The sequence below is a fragment of the Gymnoscopelus microlampas genome (genome assembly GCF_963454915.1).
Source record: "Gymnoscopelus microlampas genome assembly, chromosome: 4".
NCBI classification, from domain to species: domain Eukaryota; kingdom Metazoa; phylum Chordata; class Actinopteri; order Myctophiformes; family Myctophidae; genus Gymnoscopelus; species Gymnoscopelus microlampas.
Window position 1 is genome coordinate 38,473,886 of NC_139941.1, and position 17,429 is coordinate 38,491,314.

Consider the following 17,429-nt stretch of genomic DNA (forward strand, 5'->3'; position numbering starts at 1 on the left):
GACTTATATTATAGGGAGAGAGGGGGGCATATTTTCAATTTAACACAAGGAGGAATATTTTCTTGTTGTTTCTTGAAATTGAGTCTTTAAGCCAACAAGAGCTATACAGTAAGTGACTTTTTGAGTTACATGGGTGGGTGATGTGTAACTTAAATGTTGCTGAAGGTGCACATTGTTTCTAATCTCTTAAAATATCTCATTACCAGGAAACATTTGAGCAGATTTTTGACCCCAAGTCTCACCCTGTTGCATGCTGATTGGACGGCTGCCCAGTGTATCGCCACCCTAAGGGCTTCCTCCCCGACAACCACAATGAGAATAATAAAGAATAATGATGAAATTAGAATATCATTATGCAGTTCCAATTCATACCATCTGCTACTGTTTTTAACTCGGTGTTGCTGTCTCTTAAGACTTTGGTAATGAGACAGCACTCTTTTTTTGCCATGAGATCAAGTCCTATGGGACCTTCTACTTCACAGTAATGTCTTATAAAGTATGCCTTTCAAGCATGTCTGCCCAGACCCAATTATGGAATATCTGCACCCACAGCTTTCACCCCAACGTTAACCACAAACACATACAGTTCTCACAGGCACAGCTTCAATATTCAAGACACCCTGGATTCTTAGAAACGACCCTGACAACCCAATGCAACCTCAGATTTCTTTTTTCTTTTATAGCCAGGGGGGTGTGGATGATGGTTGACTACACAATAAAATCCTAAGCATTCATTTAACTTGACAGTGTACAAATTTGACTCAAATGGACCACTATGGGTCCATATGTTTTTTTGATTTTTTTTATAATCCCAGAGTTAAATTAACACAGAGGATTTTACTGTGTGGTTTTGGGTGAAGGGGGTCATTCTCTCCCTGGGTGGACGATCTGAAATGACTAATGACCTCGTGTCCACAAACTGCATGCTTGCAACACATATACAGCACCATTGTTCATCTTAGTTACTTCTTTTAACCTCTTGATCAAATTCCGGGGGCAAGAAAACAATGAAACCACAGTGCATGGACAGTGTCAACAATTTGATGGGACAAATGAACAATACACTGTGGTTGCTGCGGTGTGGCAACTGCCTCCCTCTCTCCTTTCGGTATATTATATATTCATTATGTCCCCCTCTTTCCCATGAAACTTGTAGCACGTTCATCAGCAGCGTGACAAATCAGATGCGCAGTGAAATGGAGTAAGACTGAGAGCAGTGCAGAGGATTAGAACCTCTCCAATCTAACCAGCAATCTTTCCACTATTTCCTTCATTTCTGTGGGGAAATACCCATGGACGGGAATGAAAAATCTGATAATTTTGTACTGAAGAAAAAAAGGCACCCAGCCAGAGAAACAGAGTTGGAATAGACTTACAGTGGTTCTCAAATATCTTAATTTCAAGGACCCCTATAGTGTACAAATGGGGTCCATTTGGCTCCATTTTACACTCTCAAAGTTACAGACCTGCAAGGGTCCATTTGGAACCCCCTAAAGGAACCCTGAGGGTTCCTGGACCCTACTTTGAGAACCAGTGGAATAGAGTATTTAAACTTGTAACCAAATGCAATTTAGGGTGCAGGATTTATGTAGTGCATTGTAACTAAACATGTGTGGGTGGATGGGGAGGTATAGGTGGATAATGAACAGATTGTGAATGCTTCAGCCGTTTCACTCTACGTCACCCCCCCTCCCCCCTCCCCCCCATAGTAAATTATGCTACAACTACATGTCACGCATTTTGCAGTGTAGTCCATGAAAAACATTCAGCTATAAAATTGTTTATTATGTCCCATCGTTCAGCACTTTTCTAATAAACTTGAAGCTCTTTTAAACCTTCTTGAATATAGCTTGAAAAATACAGTGGCTGACTTTTTAGCCATTCCCCATATGTCGAACATAAAACAAGCATCCAAGCCATATGCAGCACACATTTTCTTCTTGTGCCTTTCCTCATAGGATCCTTTTTTTTTTTCTGTCACTGCACACACATTGGTCCCATCTCTTTCATGTGACTACAGTTATGGTTTCATGAGACCACACTAGGGAAACCAGCCTGTAGTATCTACAGTACAACAGTACATCTAATGACCACCAGAGGGGAATGTTTCACAAATTGAAATTATGCTCACTCACTTTCTGTAATAAACACTTGTGCTGTGATATTGGTTAATAGTTACAATAATCAATGAATATTCTAAAGACATTACAACAGTTTACATGATGTGATAAAACGATTTACTCTGTGGGTGGTATATGTTAAAACAGCATCTATTGAAACTACCATTTCTAAATTTTACTCAAAATTAATAACGGAACAGAACAAAACCAATGTTTGGCTCACTATGTATAACAACAATAATAATAATTGAATTTATATAGCGCTTTTCTAAATATAAAGTCACTTTACATGTGTGTGGGGGCCAGGGGGAGAGAAAAAAAACTTTAATAGGGAAAAAAAACTGTCAAACTCAGATAAGCAAATAAGATAAGTATAAAAGCAATAAGGAAGGAAGGGAGGGGGCGTCTCTGATAGCACTTTGAGATTTGCAAGAATGTAAAGTGCGTTATAAATCAAATGTATTATTATTATATGTGCGGCAGTGCATTCCATGGGGGGGGGGGGGGGGCAGCCTCAGAGAAAGCCCTGTCGCCCCAGGTTCGGAGCATGGTCTTGGGGACCTCCAGGAGGCCGGCATCACTGGACCTGAGGGAGCGGGACGGAACATGCGGCTGGAGGAGGTCAGAGAGGTAGGGGGGAGCCAGCTTGGAGTGCCTTATAGGTAGGTGGTGAGCAGTATTTTAAAGTGGATTCTTTGTTTGACAGGACTGGTGTGATATGGTCTCTGGAGCGGGTAGGCCTACTGGTGCACAGGTGAGCAGCTGAGTTCTGAACATATTGGAGTTCATTGAGGGCTTTGTGTACTGGTGTCTTTTGTTCAAGACACCAGTATTAAAACAGTCTGGCAGAGACATCTAGTGGCTAAATGTATGATAACAGTCATGCCTATTGAATACACAACTCTATGGTATGCCCAAAAAATAAGCATTTTAAGCATGAATACAATAACCTTTTTGTAATATACCTCCTAAAATATATCTTTTTATAGAGTTATAGTTTATAGTTATGAAAGTTATAGGTCCTTTAAAGGTTGCGTATGTTTCTATGATATATATAAATATATAACTGTTGAATAGCTCAGTTCAGCTTACTATACAGAGTGTGATAGTAATCATCACACACACACACACACACACACACACACACACACACACACACACACACACACACACACACACACACACACACACACACACACACACACACACACACACACACACACACACACACACACACACACACACACACACACACACACACACACACACACAAGCCATGAGGCCCATACTGGGTCAAGATCTCCTGTTTCCGAGGCAGCTTGTACACCCCCTGGAAATTACACTAGTATGTCGCGGGGACTTACCCCCAATCCAAGCCTTGATGCTATATAGGGAGGCCTTGGGTACCTAGTAGGACCATTGCACACAGCATCTTATAAAGCACATCATCACATCGTTGTTATTCCTTACAGAGTTTTTATTATTGTTGCTACAAACGTCGATGTGTGGTAAAACAAATACAAATTTTGAATTTTATAGCAGTGGAGGGCAAACAGTCATGGAAAGCACTCAACATGTCTGTTCAGGACTCAGAGTCACTACCTTTAGAGAGAATCATGAAGAATTACATTTCAACGAATGCTGCTGTATAAGTGCAGTTTGAGGCAACTGTGTATTGGAAGTATGTCCTTCAAATCTGAATCTGTGAATGCACAGAATATTCTATGGCTATAGTAACAGGCATCTCGGTCAGTATAGCGGTACTGGTTAACCACTTAAACTGTATATACTTAGCTGCCTGAGGTCCCCCAGGGGTCTATATTTGGTACCCTCCTTTTTCCCCTTAACGCCAAATCTCAAAGGCCTATTTTCACCTATTATGACATACCCAGAATAGGGACGCTACGGTTCATGTGGTCAACAGCCTACAGGTGGAGATGATCATATACGGTGGAGGTGGTAGATTCCAGGTGGACTAAAGGGTAGTGAGTGTGGTTAGGGGAGTTGAGGGGTAGCAGACTAGCACACCAGGGACACATGTAGGGTGTGGGACTGGGTATGTGGGGCGGGGGGTTACAGATGGATAGAATGGAGGGACAGAAAGAGGGAAAGGGAACAAGAAAGGACAGGTTGGATGGAGTCATATCTGTGTGGGAAGGGCTCATCAGAACAGTTAAAGCAGGTGGTCGAGGTTGATGGAGGTGGTGATGTGGTCAACCTAAATACCCTACCACCTGCTTCATGAAGGGTGTTGAAGGCGTGGAAGGAGCAGCTTGGTTATTTGGCACAATACAAATTAGAAAGTGAACTTGAAAAAAGGAGAAATGCTATAAGTAACCTGTCCTTCATACAGTACAAAGGTTTCAATAGATAGGATAGACCTTAATTGATCCCAAGGGAGAAATTCAGCTGCCAGAAGCATCACAGCAGTTAAGATACAGTTACAGGGTAAGAGAACTACTGCAAGATACAGCAGGGTAAGAAAACATCAAACAAAAATGAAACACCATCAATAATGAACAAATAGTAGTCCCAATATATACAAAAATACTAGACTCCACCAGATGCCAAGCATGGCCAGAAAGTTACGAGCCGCAGGAGAAATAATAATTTAACAGCAGAGCTGCTCCTAAGCTCATCTATAACAACAATATGACAGCTGTGATTCTGCAGTGCCGCCCTCTGCTCTCATGAGTGCTGCCATACAGTACGATTGTTTAATAGTGTGAATAAACAATCGGTTGAGCTGACAGCAATCCTGGGAATGGAAAAAACATAATAAAAATACCTGAAACCACACAGCTGAAGTTCAGCCAGGGAATGCTCTACATTCCCTGGGCTCATTGGATGGGATTACAGCACTCTGTGTCAGGGCCTTCACTCACAAGTGTCCTACTCTCATTGAATGGTATCCAAATCTCATGTAACATTTCGATGAGTATCTTTAGTGGCACGCTGGTCACAGCAGGAAGGGATTCTGTTTCACCTGACTGTGTCTCTCCTTTCAAATGCTATCACTTCTCTATTTTACTGTATGATGAATTAGGGTATTTTGTGGTAAACGGTACTTAGCTAGCTTCTTATGTTACAGTGAAGGAACAAATGGTGGAATCAAGAGGCAAGGCTTACTTGAGGGTACGGGATCCACAGAAACTCACAGAACATTGCTCCAAGCCTTCAGAGAACACAGGTGCAGTAATTAAGTAATTTACTCATCAAACTGGACACCTTGAAATCCCCAAGGTAGCCTTTTGCCTTGACCAAAAAAAGAAAAGAAAAAACAAGCTACTCTTTGATGCTGAGGTTTTAGATTTGTTTTGCTCCTTTTGAAGTTCAGGTTTCGTCATGTTTTTTCACCAGAGTCATATAAAATCAATGGGGTAATCACATGTAGCACTAGAAATGTCATCTACATGTTAAAGTGTCCATGCAGGCTCTCATATATCAGTACGAAAGGGCCATGAAAAACAAGTATTTCAGAACACAAGAATATATACGGTAAGTAACCAGGTTGGGAACCATGACTGGAAAAGCCCAGTAGCTGTTCACTATTCTCAAGCTCGACATTGGTATCGAGGTTATAAATCGCCTTAGGGGGAGGAGATATTAATGTGCAGCTTTTTTAAAGAGAGGCTTTTTGGATATATATATTCTGGACACATTAGCACCTAAGGGTCTCAACCATGGACTTTCACCCCATCATTTGATTCATGATGTACTATTAGCTCTTGTCTTCATCACTTAAATTAATTTACTTTGTCTGAATACCATACGTTCTGCTTATTGGTTTTAATGTGTTACTGTTACTCATCAATTCAGATATTTCATTAATGGCATGTATCTGTGCCATTCATACTACTTTATAAAAGACACAATTTAACCTGTTTTAACCATTTAGGTACTAGCTTTGTATTTGCACATTTTTATGGGTGTTTTTATGTGTATAGGCATGTCTGAGAGAGAGAGAGAGAGAGAGAGAGAGAGAGAGAGAGAGAGAGAGAGAGAGAGAGAGAGAGAGAGAGAGAGAGAGATCTCAGAACCCATCTCAGAACTGATCTCACAGAATGTAGCGGGTTGCAGAACCATAGCTAAATTAAAGCCAGTTTGATAACTTCTTATTTTTACTCTTGTCTGAATGGTAAAGCATTTAAAATATCAGAATCAGAATCATAATCACCTTTATTGTAACATCACAGGTTTTCAGGTGTAAAACAGCAGGTGAAATTCGTTTTTGTTATTCTGATATTTTAAATGCTTTACCATTCAGATAAAAGTGACAGTGAGAAGATAACAAAACCTGAAATGTGTCTTCGATTAGCCTTATATTGATGATAATTAAGGTATAAGAACACAGATATAGAGCAGCTTCTTTTGAGTTCATGCAGTGGTTCTAAAAGTGGGGTCCAGCCAGGGGTCCATGGGGTCTCCTGCTAAACTATAGTTAATGGCTATCAAAATCAGTTTAACCACTTTAACCCTATGTTATACTTCCACTTATCTAAAATATCCGATCTCCTGTCGCATTGGCAAGTTATGAGATTGTAGATCTGCTATTTTTGAAGTAGGCCTATTTTGAAAAGTTTTGAAAACATATTTTTTATTCCTTTCTTTGTTTCCCCTTCTTTTATTTTTTAAGACATATCTTCATGGGGGTCCCTGGCACAACTTATTTTCAAAAGAGGGTCCCAGCTAAATACATACCAAGTTTGAGAACCACTGCATTAGTGACCTATTAGAGTCATTGATGACCTATAGATTTCAGAACATGTGTCTCGGCATAACACTGGCGCGCGTCTCAGCAGCAGTCATGCATTGCAGCCTGGCGCCGCTGCCCTGCACTTCCACAACATCAGGTGTAATGTTACTGTTTGTTGTGGCCTAACTTAAGCCTAATAGGCTATACGTCGCTGAAAGCAGCACAACATCACTTCGCTGCGAAGAATCACTCAACCGCGAGGATCTGCATATTCATTAAGGGGCCAGGTTAACCAGAAGCATGGTTTGGCTAATTGTCTAAACGTCATAGCAGTAATTAGGCTATCAAGATTACGGATATAGGTCAAAAATGTATTTATGAAGCTAAATTGTTTTTGTTTTTTTTGTTATTTATTGAATACTTTAACAGTTTACAAAAAAAGCACAGAGGTACAGTTCCATACAAAAGGATAAACACCAGAAAGCACTATGGCTTCTTTCCATTGGGGTCCTGTATAGGCCTATTTAATTCATCGAAACATTTAAAGACAAACAATAATATACAATAATATGCTAGAACATCATAATAAACATCCTAATTAAATGTTGTTAAATTAAAATAGAATTCAGGATATGTTACGCCAATATCCATTTGTGACACTACACTTTAATCTTAAGCACTATAAGGTGAATGATTTCTTAACGTCCATGCGAAAATTGGAATATGGTAAACGGAGACGTGGTATAGCTAATCCACACTCGATTTGACGCGCCTTATCCTATTGGCCAATGTTTTGGATGGACTTTTGGAGAGAACTGACAGGTAGAGTCAGAAGCCTTCAGCTCAGTCTCAAGACAGGTTGACTTGTCTTCTAAGGTTCTCAGTCATTAGCGACCAAGAGCAGCATCACAAGCAGCTATTTAGGAGGCTATAGGCATCATTTTTAACAGGATCAAATTAATCTACAGGCTAGCCAAGGGGATGGATCCCACTTCATTGACATCGACGCCATTTTCGGTGGAGGATATTCTGAAGCAGGAGCATCATCATATTTATAATAATGGATTATTTTTGCCACATCAAACTACACAGGTGCCCCACCAGGCTACGCACCGTACATCTCGGAGCCTGGACTTCTTTGACTGCCGGCAAAAGCAGTGCGTCCCAGGGTCAGGGATGCAGGGGAAACGCTCCTTCAAGGGAAATTCAGCCGCAGAAGAGGAGATAAGTAACGAAGGTGAGTTGTAGGCCTGTCACAATTATTACATAACCGTCTATTTGAGATAATCGCAATTATTTTTGCATAATCGCCATATAGTTTCCATGCTGAAAAATGTATAGTTTCAGATCTTTTTTTTTTGCGTATTGGAAATAGCAGATCTACATGCTCACAACATCAAATCGCAATGCCTGAGTAGATCGGATATTAATATATATTAATATTTTTTAAGTTTAAAGTTATAACATATGCCAGTCATTTGTTTGGGTTATTTGTCATATCTGCCCTGTGCAACTTCAAGCCCTACAATAACACAATTAAATCGTTAATTGCAATTATTTGTGACAATTAATCGTCAAGTAAAATTTCATAATCGTGACAGCCCTAATGAGTTGTCAACTACTTACACATTTTGTATTAACATCATTAATTGAAATAGCCCATAGTCATTAGGCCTGCTGTCAGTCTACGGGACTATGGCAATGCAAAATGATCAAAAGTAACAACACCACTCAATTAATGTGTTTATCAGTCTTATTAATCGTGTTATATGCTAATCATGTTAAGCTGCCAGAAAAAAAGTCCTTGTCTAATATTGAGGAAATAAGAAATTGGCAAAAAAATGATATAATTTTTTTTTTGCTCTAGTCTACAGTTCAACTCCAGGCCGCAACATTTGAATAGACTTGTTCACTTCAAGGCCGCAAAGGTATCATTCATTCATAGGCTGACTGTTTTCTGTTTCTCTGTGTTGTTTTTGTTTGCAGAAATGTGCAGCCTCGACAGTTCACTTGATTTTGACAAAACGTCACACGAGAAAACCAAGCCGAGAGTGCGCAGAAAGCCTCGGGTTCTGTTCTCTCAGTCGCAGGTGTTGGAGCTGGAGAGACGCTTCAAACAGCAGAGGTATCTGTCTGCACCGGAGAGAGACCACCTGGCCAACCTCCTGAAACTCACCTCCACGCAGGTCAAAATCTGGTTCCAAAACAGGAGGTACAAGTGCAAGCGTCAGCGTCAAGACAAGTCGTTGGAGATGGTGGGCTACCATGCACCTCCTCCGCCCAGAAGGGTGGCAGTACCCGTGTTGGTCCGGGATGGCAAGCCATGCGCCCATGGGCCTCATCATGCGGCAGCGCCATACAACGTGACAATTGGACACTACAATTCAGTGTTTGGATATCATGGCAACGGCAGCTTGTATGGTTATAACTGTCACAATGTCGCACTGCCCTCTTCTTCAAGTAGGCCAACGCATCTGTCTAATAACCAACTGGTTGACATGATGATTGAGAATGCTGAGGGTGGCTTCGGCCAAGGACATTTCCAAGCTTCACTACCGGGTGTAAGAGCTTGGTAAAGAAGCTCAATGGTTCTAAGAAAAAATGGAAAATAGAATTTTAAATTTTGTGGATTAGATTTTTGTATTTGTTTTTATTTTTATAAACTGGGCTATGCATGTAGTTCCTATGCTGGAAATATTGGCTGCAAATAAATGAATAAAATGGCATCTAGGTCTATAGCCTACTGTTTTTACAAAGTTTTTACTATTTAATTATGTATTGTTTCCCTTTTTACATTTGTATAGCCTAGGCGGCTATATTCCATATAAATGTTAAAAACGAGACCTTGTTTTTGGCTTTTGTTGTGACTCTAAAGGTTTTTTAAAACTATATATAATTAGACATAAAACAATAGACGATTCACACTAAACACACATTACAATTAGTGAAATGTAGTTGTCTGTTCTTTCCATTTAAAGATGACACACTTTTTCATCGCAATTATAAGCTAGTAGGCTAGCCTACCTTAGGCTCCTCTGTTTTCTGATGCCACATGGTTATTTTAAGGGAACGAACAGGCTCATTTATTTTGAATTCATCTTGATAAAAAAAAAAAAAAAGTGCGCATATATGGCTACAGACTTATTTGAGCGTACACCTTTACGCACATCAAACAGAAATGGGGCCTATATTCCAGTTGAAAACATTTTAATGATATGTAACACAAATTAGCCTAGCTGTAAAACGCTCAATTATATGTAGGTCTAGTCTATAAATATTAAACTGAGTCTGTCACATGTATTATTTTGTTATCAAAGAATCCCATCACATGCTAATGGATAATGTGATGCTGATAGACTATCTGATGCAATCTAAATGCGATAATAACCACGCTCATTATTTGCCCATTGACAAACAAAGCCGCTGAACAATTCCACCTGCGATAAGGCCGAAGAGCTGGTCCTGTCCGGGGCTTTGGTGGGTAAACAAACCCCCAGACACAGTGGCTCTTTACGAGGAAACAGCCTGAGAGCCTCCAATCTGGCCTGTCAGTCTCAGTCAGCGATAGGCCTGTATTGCCTAAACACCACTTGTCGTTGTCTTGCACCGAATTTATAGGCTATTCCGCAATTTCCTACACAAATTATATAGGGTTAAGAGATGGCCTTTACACCTAAAAACAAAACGGCACATTTTGTTTAAAATCTCAAAAATAAACACTTACTTTTATTTTTGCATAAATGCTCATATAATAACAAAAATAGATAAATAAAGTAGCAGAAAGGGGATTCTCAACAAAGAACACACACACACACACACACACACACACACACACACACACACACACACACACACACACACATATATATATATATATATATATATATATATATATATATATATATATATTTACATACACACACACATGCATAGTATATCCTATATAACAAAACTATTCCAACCTAGCCCATTAGGCTACTCAATTAAGTGAGCCTGAGGTGGTTAAATGAGTGGCAAAGCCCTGTGGGACTACAAATAGCCTACCAGTGGAGTGAAGGCTTAGATAAGGACAGACACAGTGGCTGTAGACAGAAAGGAGACAACAAACTCTTGAGCAGATCAGATAAGGTGTGTGTGTGTGTGTGTGTGTGTGTGTGTGTGTGTGTGTGTGTGTGTGTGTGTGTGTGTGTGTGTGTGTGTGTGTGTGTGTGTGTGTGTGTGCATTGTCTTGCCTTCCGGAAATTTACTCAAACTTAAACATCTATTTGGTAAATTTGCAGCATTTGCAGCAAATCCGTCACAGACACATTAAAAATGTGAACTCACAATTTATCCCTTCAAACCCCTTTACCAGTTTAGAGGGACACTTTCTATATTAGGCTATGCAACATCATTTGGTTAATTTTGCATTACATTTATGCATCTTATTGGGCTACTTTCTTGAATAATGTTAATACACAGCAATTTACAAGCTCGCTTGTAGTATACAATTTACCATTCAGGGATTGACGCTCAACAAAAGTGCAAGATCAGAGTAAATGCCCGAACCCTCAACAAATGACAGAGTAAATATTCACTTAAGTGGAGTGCAAAGAAAAACTATTTAGCGCTTCAAAGTAATAGGATACCAGGTAAACATAGATCCTAGCTAAGATCTGTCTAAATAACATGCTATCTGATAACATTCTAGCATTTGTGGCAAACAGTATATGTCTAATTATATGACATATGTGAACAAGTAACTAATCAACATATATTTTCAAAGTATAACTAGCATCTATCAAAAAAAACAAGGGAGTGCTGGGGGTCAGGTGAGTTGTCAGACTGCAGTGGGAAATTGGGATTGACTCTGCCTGCCTGATGGAGGTATATAGTCATTCAGGGAGCCAGGAGGGAAAAGAGTGTATGTCTTTTGGGTGGTGTTTTAGAGAAGGGTCGAACAGACATACTGTGTTAGCTGATCTATTACAGTAAGTGAGCAGGAAGTATCAGGTCCTGAATGCAAGGGGATGCAATACTCTTGACTTCCTTGTAGACAATCCTCAGTGTTTGAATGTGATGCTGGGAAAAAAACAGAATCCAGTGAAGGGAATGTAAAACGGGGAGACATCTTTGGGGAGGTTGAAGACCAGGCATGCCGCAACATTCTGTGGGGGTTTGAATGAGCATGCCGGCAGACCAGCATGGAGGGAGTTGCAACAGTCAAGTCTGGTGATGATGACCAAATGTAGTGCAAACCTACAGGCTACAGGATCGAGTGATCCCTGCAATGTGTGCCTTAAAGGACAGCTGACTGTTTTTTCTTTTATATTTATTTTTGGGCTTTTTAATGCCTTTATTGATAGTACAGTAGGTTAAGTAGACAGGAAATGGGGAGAGAGAGATGGGGAGTGACACGCAGCAAAGGCCGTCAGGATCGGGACTCGAACCCGCAACACACTGTCAGGCTACATTGAAGCCTAGGTGCCCGGACCGCTAGGTCAGTGGTCCGGGGCCCACACCAAGATTCTTGGCAGTTGCAACAAGAGTCATCAGGGTGCTGTCGATGGAAATGGAAAGATCCTGCAGGGGGCAGGACTTTCCAGGTAAGAAGAGAAGCTCTTGTCTCTGCATTGAGCTTAAGGTTGTGGGAAGAGTTGAGGTGGTGGAAAGACATCCAGAAAATTTGCTTAGCCTTTTGTTACTTCAATGGGAAAAATGCTTCATGAACTCACCAGCTCATACACATATTCATGCATGTGCACACAAATATGCATGCACCTGCATGCATTCAAACATGCACACAGAACAGCAACAGAGTCAAATAGTTTAAGGAAATGTGCAACTACTGTTTAGCTTTGTGTTGCCCAGCCGACTAATTTGAATGAATGAATGAATGAAAGAAAGAACAAACAAAATAAATAATTAATGAATGAATAGTTCCACTGTTGTTAGTCAGCTGACACAAAGGGAGAAGAGCAATTCAAGATTTTTATATACAAAAGTACATTAATTGGATTTCAAGAAGTTTTTAATCAGTCAAATTTGCTATTAAATTCCACAGAAAAACATGAGCAACAAAACCCTACACTTTTCAATGAGAACAAGCCAAATATTCATGTCAGGGATTTGACTATGATTTAATTGTTGTCTTCACACTGAAAGCTGTTGATTATTATGCTTTAACTGTGATAGCACATGTACTCGTAAAGAAAAGAAGGAACTAAAATAAAGTTGCCATCACACTGTATGTCCATTCTGTTGATATTTAATTTGGCTTAGAATGTGTTAGTGCATCAGTGTGTGCATGCACACATATGCTGTGCCATATGTTTGAAGGCTCAATTAGTGCTTTTTCAAGGACCAAGATGAGTCAGTGGTTGCAGATGTATCATCTCATTGTAGTCTTTCAAAGGGCTTTAGCTCATAGGCTTATGTAAGGTGCAGAAAAGAGTTGAAAAAATGTCAAAAATACAACAGAGAACAGAGAGGTGACCTGTGTCGAATCTGTCGATGTAATTACATCATTGTAGTCTGCGGAATGACTACGTGATAATTATCAGATTTAGGTGATTGCTTCAGATTTCACAATAATGCCCAAGTAAAAAACAATTACACTCATCTGCCCACTTATAGGACATCATAGAGCCACCAATCAATCACAAACAACTTGAATGGGGATGGAACAACACATTTTCAAAACAAGTGCTTTCTCAGTTTTCACAAAGTCCCAAGGGCACATAAGGTTTGATCTAGCACACATAGATTATAAGGAGTTGTGTGACTTGTTTTGTTGTTGGTTTTATTTTACTTTTTATTGGACTTCTTATAAAAGACTCTTGTCAAAAGCAAAACCTGAGGATATTTTTGTGTGGAAAAGTACCTTAAATATAGATAAATCAACTGACAGCAATTCACAGTTCTTCAGTCAATGCAAGTCCTGAAAGAAGCTGCTCATCAAGCTGATCTATGGCGTTGTAGCGCCCTCTACTGGAAGATCTGTAGATCACTTCCCTATGGAATAATAACACATTCTTGAAGTGCACGATTTCACACTATAGCCAGGGCTGAGGACAGGATTCTTGGGTGGGGGGACAGGTTTTTTTAAAGTGGCCCCCCCCCGCGATTTTTTTTCGGTTTTAATTCGGTTATTTATTAATTTCTTATTATTTTATTCGGGTTTTTCTCGGTTTTTGAATTAATTTATTATTATTTTTTTACCTCAAAACATTAAGTCTGCGCGATTTCGCGTTGGCCACTTTAGCCACCTCAAGCCAATATATAGTCAGTTCTGTTCATAACCAGTGGTGGAAAAAGTATTCTCATGTTTTACTTAAGTAAAAGTATAAATACTGCAATGTAGAAATACTCCCTTACAAGTAAAAGTCAATTCAAAATGTATTTCAGTAAAGGTACAAAAGTATTGGTATAAAAATTTACTTTGAGTAACAAAAGTAAAAGTACTCCAGTCCTTGTGAGTACTTTTACTCGAGATGTAGCCTTTATAGGGTGAGATCTACAGCTCACAGAGATCTACAAGCTCACAGAGCTTGTAGATCTGCTATTTTCAAAAGGTTTTTATACATTTGAAAACTTGAAATGGGACATTCTGCATAATGAGTACTTTTACTTTTGATACGAGTGCATTTTATACTTTTGCATTTTTACTTAGGCACGGCGGCCATTTATGCACATTAAACATTCTGTACTCACTCACAATAGATGTCCCTCCAACGTCCAAATATCTCCTAAATTCATAATTTCTAGTTGAAAACATGCTATTTTCTGTCTCATCATAAATCCTGTTTACTTTTCTAACCCGGTCCCGACCCCTTCTAGTGTTGCCATGTATTCTGTGAGAGCAATAAGCAACCGGTCAATGAATATTATATGTTTATGAATTGAATACCAAGGACCTCAATGGAAACAAGACCGCAAGGACTTTTTTGGACGGACATTTTAGACAAAGTGTTTTAACTGTACTTTCTGCCAATAAAATATTCAATCAATCAATCAATCAATACTGTAAGGGCAGGTTTTCGCAAATGTTTGCTTTTTACATACACTTTACCTGGCAACCCCCCCCCCCCCCCTCTCCCTCTCTCTCCCTCTCTCTCTCTCTCTCTCTCTCTCTCTCTCTCTCTCTCTCTCTCTCTCTCTCTCTCTCTCTCTCTCTCTCTCTCTCTCTCTCTCTCTCTCTCTCTCAGACCAGTCGCGACGCACGCAGCGCGCATACACAGTGATTATGGGTAGCTAGCTCAGCTGTGTGTCAAACACTACATTATTTTCATTGTGACATGTCAAAAGTCTCTGGTTAGGCATAGCTCTAATACAATATTATAGTTTGTGTACATTTAATGCATTTTGATCTATAGTGCACCACTCAGAAAAGCTGCACTACAAAAATCTGCCGTTTTGTCATATTTTGTAGATACATATGAAGCTCCAATATAATATGTCAATATCTACCCATTTATTTCAGCTAAGGTTTGTGTATAAACGTCATTTCAACCTCATACCATTGTCTTTATCCAGGGAGGAAACAAACGTGTGTTTAATGACATAAACACAATAAGTAAACACAGTGTATGTTCACAACCCAAGGATCACAAATCAACACTTGCACTTCACAGATAACAGGAAGGAAGTCCAACAGACAGGCACACGTCTACGAGACATTGCCTTCCTACTCATCTCTGACAAAGAAATAACAACAGGCCTGAATAGAAAACAAAAGTTGATTGATAGCTTGGCTGACAGACATAGTGCAAGGATAACAACAGTAATGCATATTATGTACTGTGGAAGACAAATGCCTTCCTAGGGCAAAAGGTCATCAATGACCTGCAATGACATGCCTGGTATACTAAAGAAGTGGCATGCACTTTGCAACTAAACATCTGCCCCATTCAATGAAAGCTTGATATACAGTACAAATTAGGACTCCGAAAAGACAGAATAAATGTCTAAAGAGTTAAGGTAGAGCTCATCTAGTCTTTTAAAAGATCCAGTCAGGAAGAGGTTGATAGTGCCACTTGTTCCACCATATAAATACCTAACAACTATAGCTTTGTTTTGTAGTTTTAGATTGAATGTATTTTCAAATAGGGAATTTTTAATGCAGTATTATCAGCTAAACATAGTTGCCTGGACTACAGGACTGCATGGTAATTTAAAGGAGGTGTAAAGTGATATTTTTTACAAAAAGTTTTTTGTTAAAAGGTTAAAGCTCTATATTATCATAGTATGGTGTTAGTAACAGGGGTCTCCTTATCTCTCCAGCTCTTTAGCAAACAGAAAATAAATGTTCAGGTGGGTCACCAGTTTCACCCAATCAGGAGAGAATCTACATTTATGCACTTTTTTGTATCCTTAATAGGATTAATATCAGAATATAGAGCTATTTAACACTTATTTTGACAACAAAATATCACGTACAGTACCTTTAACAGTGAAAGGACTCAAGACAGAGAAGAATTCAAGGTGAAGCATATCTATATTATCTAAACACTGTGCTGACACAACAGCAGCTAAAGCTTAAGAACACCTTACACTACTCCAACATATTAGTTAACTAGTATGTAGATCATACTAAATATTAAACAACATCTCTAATATTATATTACCCATATCAGGGTCCATGTCATTTAAATCAATATATGACACTTATGTTTGACTGCGATAAATATTTATACATATTTTGTCCACTGATACAAGGTGAAACTTGTGTGTTGGCCATTCCTAAATGTGGGGTTCATGCAGAGAAGAGTCATTAGGGCAGGATATTTGTCATTCCTAAATTCCTGTTATTCCAAACAGAGCGTGAATTCTCTGAGGACTACGTGCCACCAGCAAACATCCCTTCCCCTCAAAATAAAAAATAAAAAAAAAAGGTCATTTAGGAGCACGGAGAACAACAAATAAACAGCCGCTGGACAACGAATGAATGTGTCAGTTTGGAAGCAGACCTAAATGTGTTGAACACATTAGCCCATGGCATCAGGGATGGCCACCCACCCTGGTCCCTGACCCTCTCTGAGAGGATGGGAAGCCCCCTGGAGGCACAGACACCAGGGTCAGTGGTCACACACACTCATAGACTGAGGCTGTCCGAAATCTCAGGGCATTCATCCAAAGTAGGCCTATTGCAATACAGAATTATTTACAATGCTACAATGAGCAATTGAGCATACAAAATGTATAATCCATTACATCATGTTTGGTTATTTGCTGAAAGATCTGACAGATATAATGTAACTGCTTATTTAGCTCATAGCACTGCATTTAGCCTATAGTATATCTATGTATCATATTTGAATGATTTTTACTTTTTATTGTTTTACTTACTACATCAGAGATGACTATATTATCCTTTTTATTTAGGCCAAGATAGGTTGCGTAAAATATAGTCTAGGTCAGGGGTCTTCAACGTTTTCAGGCCAAGGACCCCCTAGCTGAGAGAGAGATGAAGCAGGGACCCCCTCTATATTGTATACAATTGTGTTTCAGTTATACTTTTGCTGCTCTTTTTTCCCTCTACACCTATAACTCTTTGCCAAAAATAGCCGATCTACAAGCTCACAGTTGATCTGCTATTTTTGGCTAAAGTTCTCCTCAGAAAAGGGGATGCTAGG

At 39.5% G+C, this 17,429-nt stretch overlaps 1 protein-coding gene across 1 annotated transcript; it reads left to right on the top strand.

The window, feature by feature from the left end:
- Positions 1-2,726: 2,726 nt before the first annotated feature.
- Positions 2,727-9,392, top strand: nkx2.7 (NK2 transcription factor related 7; the record flags this gene model as incomplete). Its single annotated transcript, XM_084055491.1, has 3 exons — positions 2,727-2,750; positions 7,909-8,053; positions 8,803-9,392. 3 exons carry the CDS (start codon positions 2,727-2,729, stop codon positions 9,390-9,392), a joined length of 759 nt encoding a protein of 252 aa, XP_083911617.1.
- Positions 9,393-17,429: the final 8,037 nt, after the last annotated feature.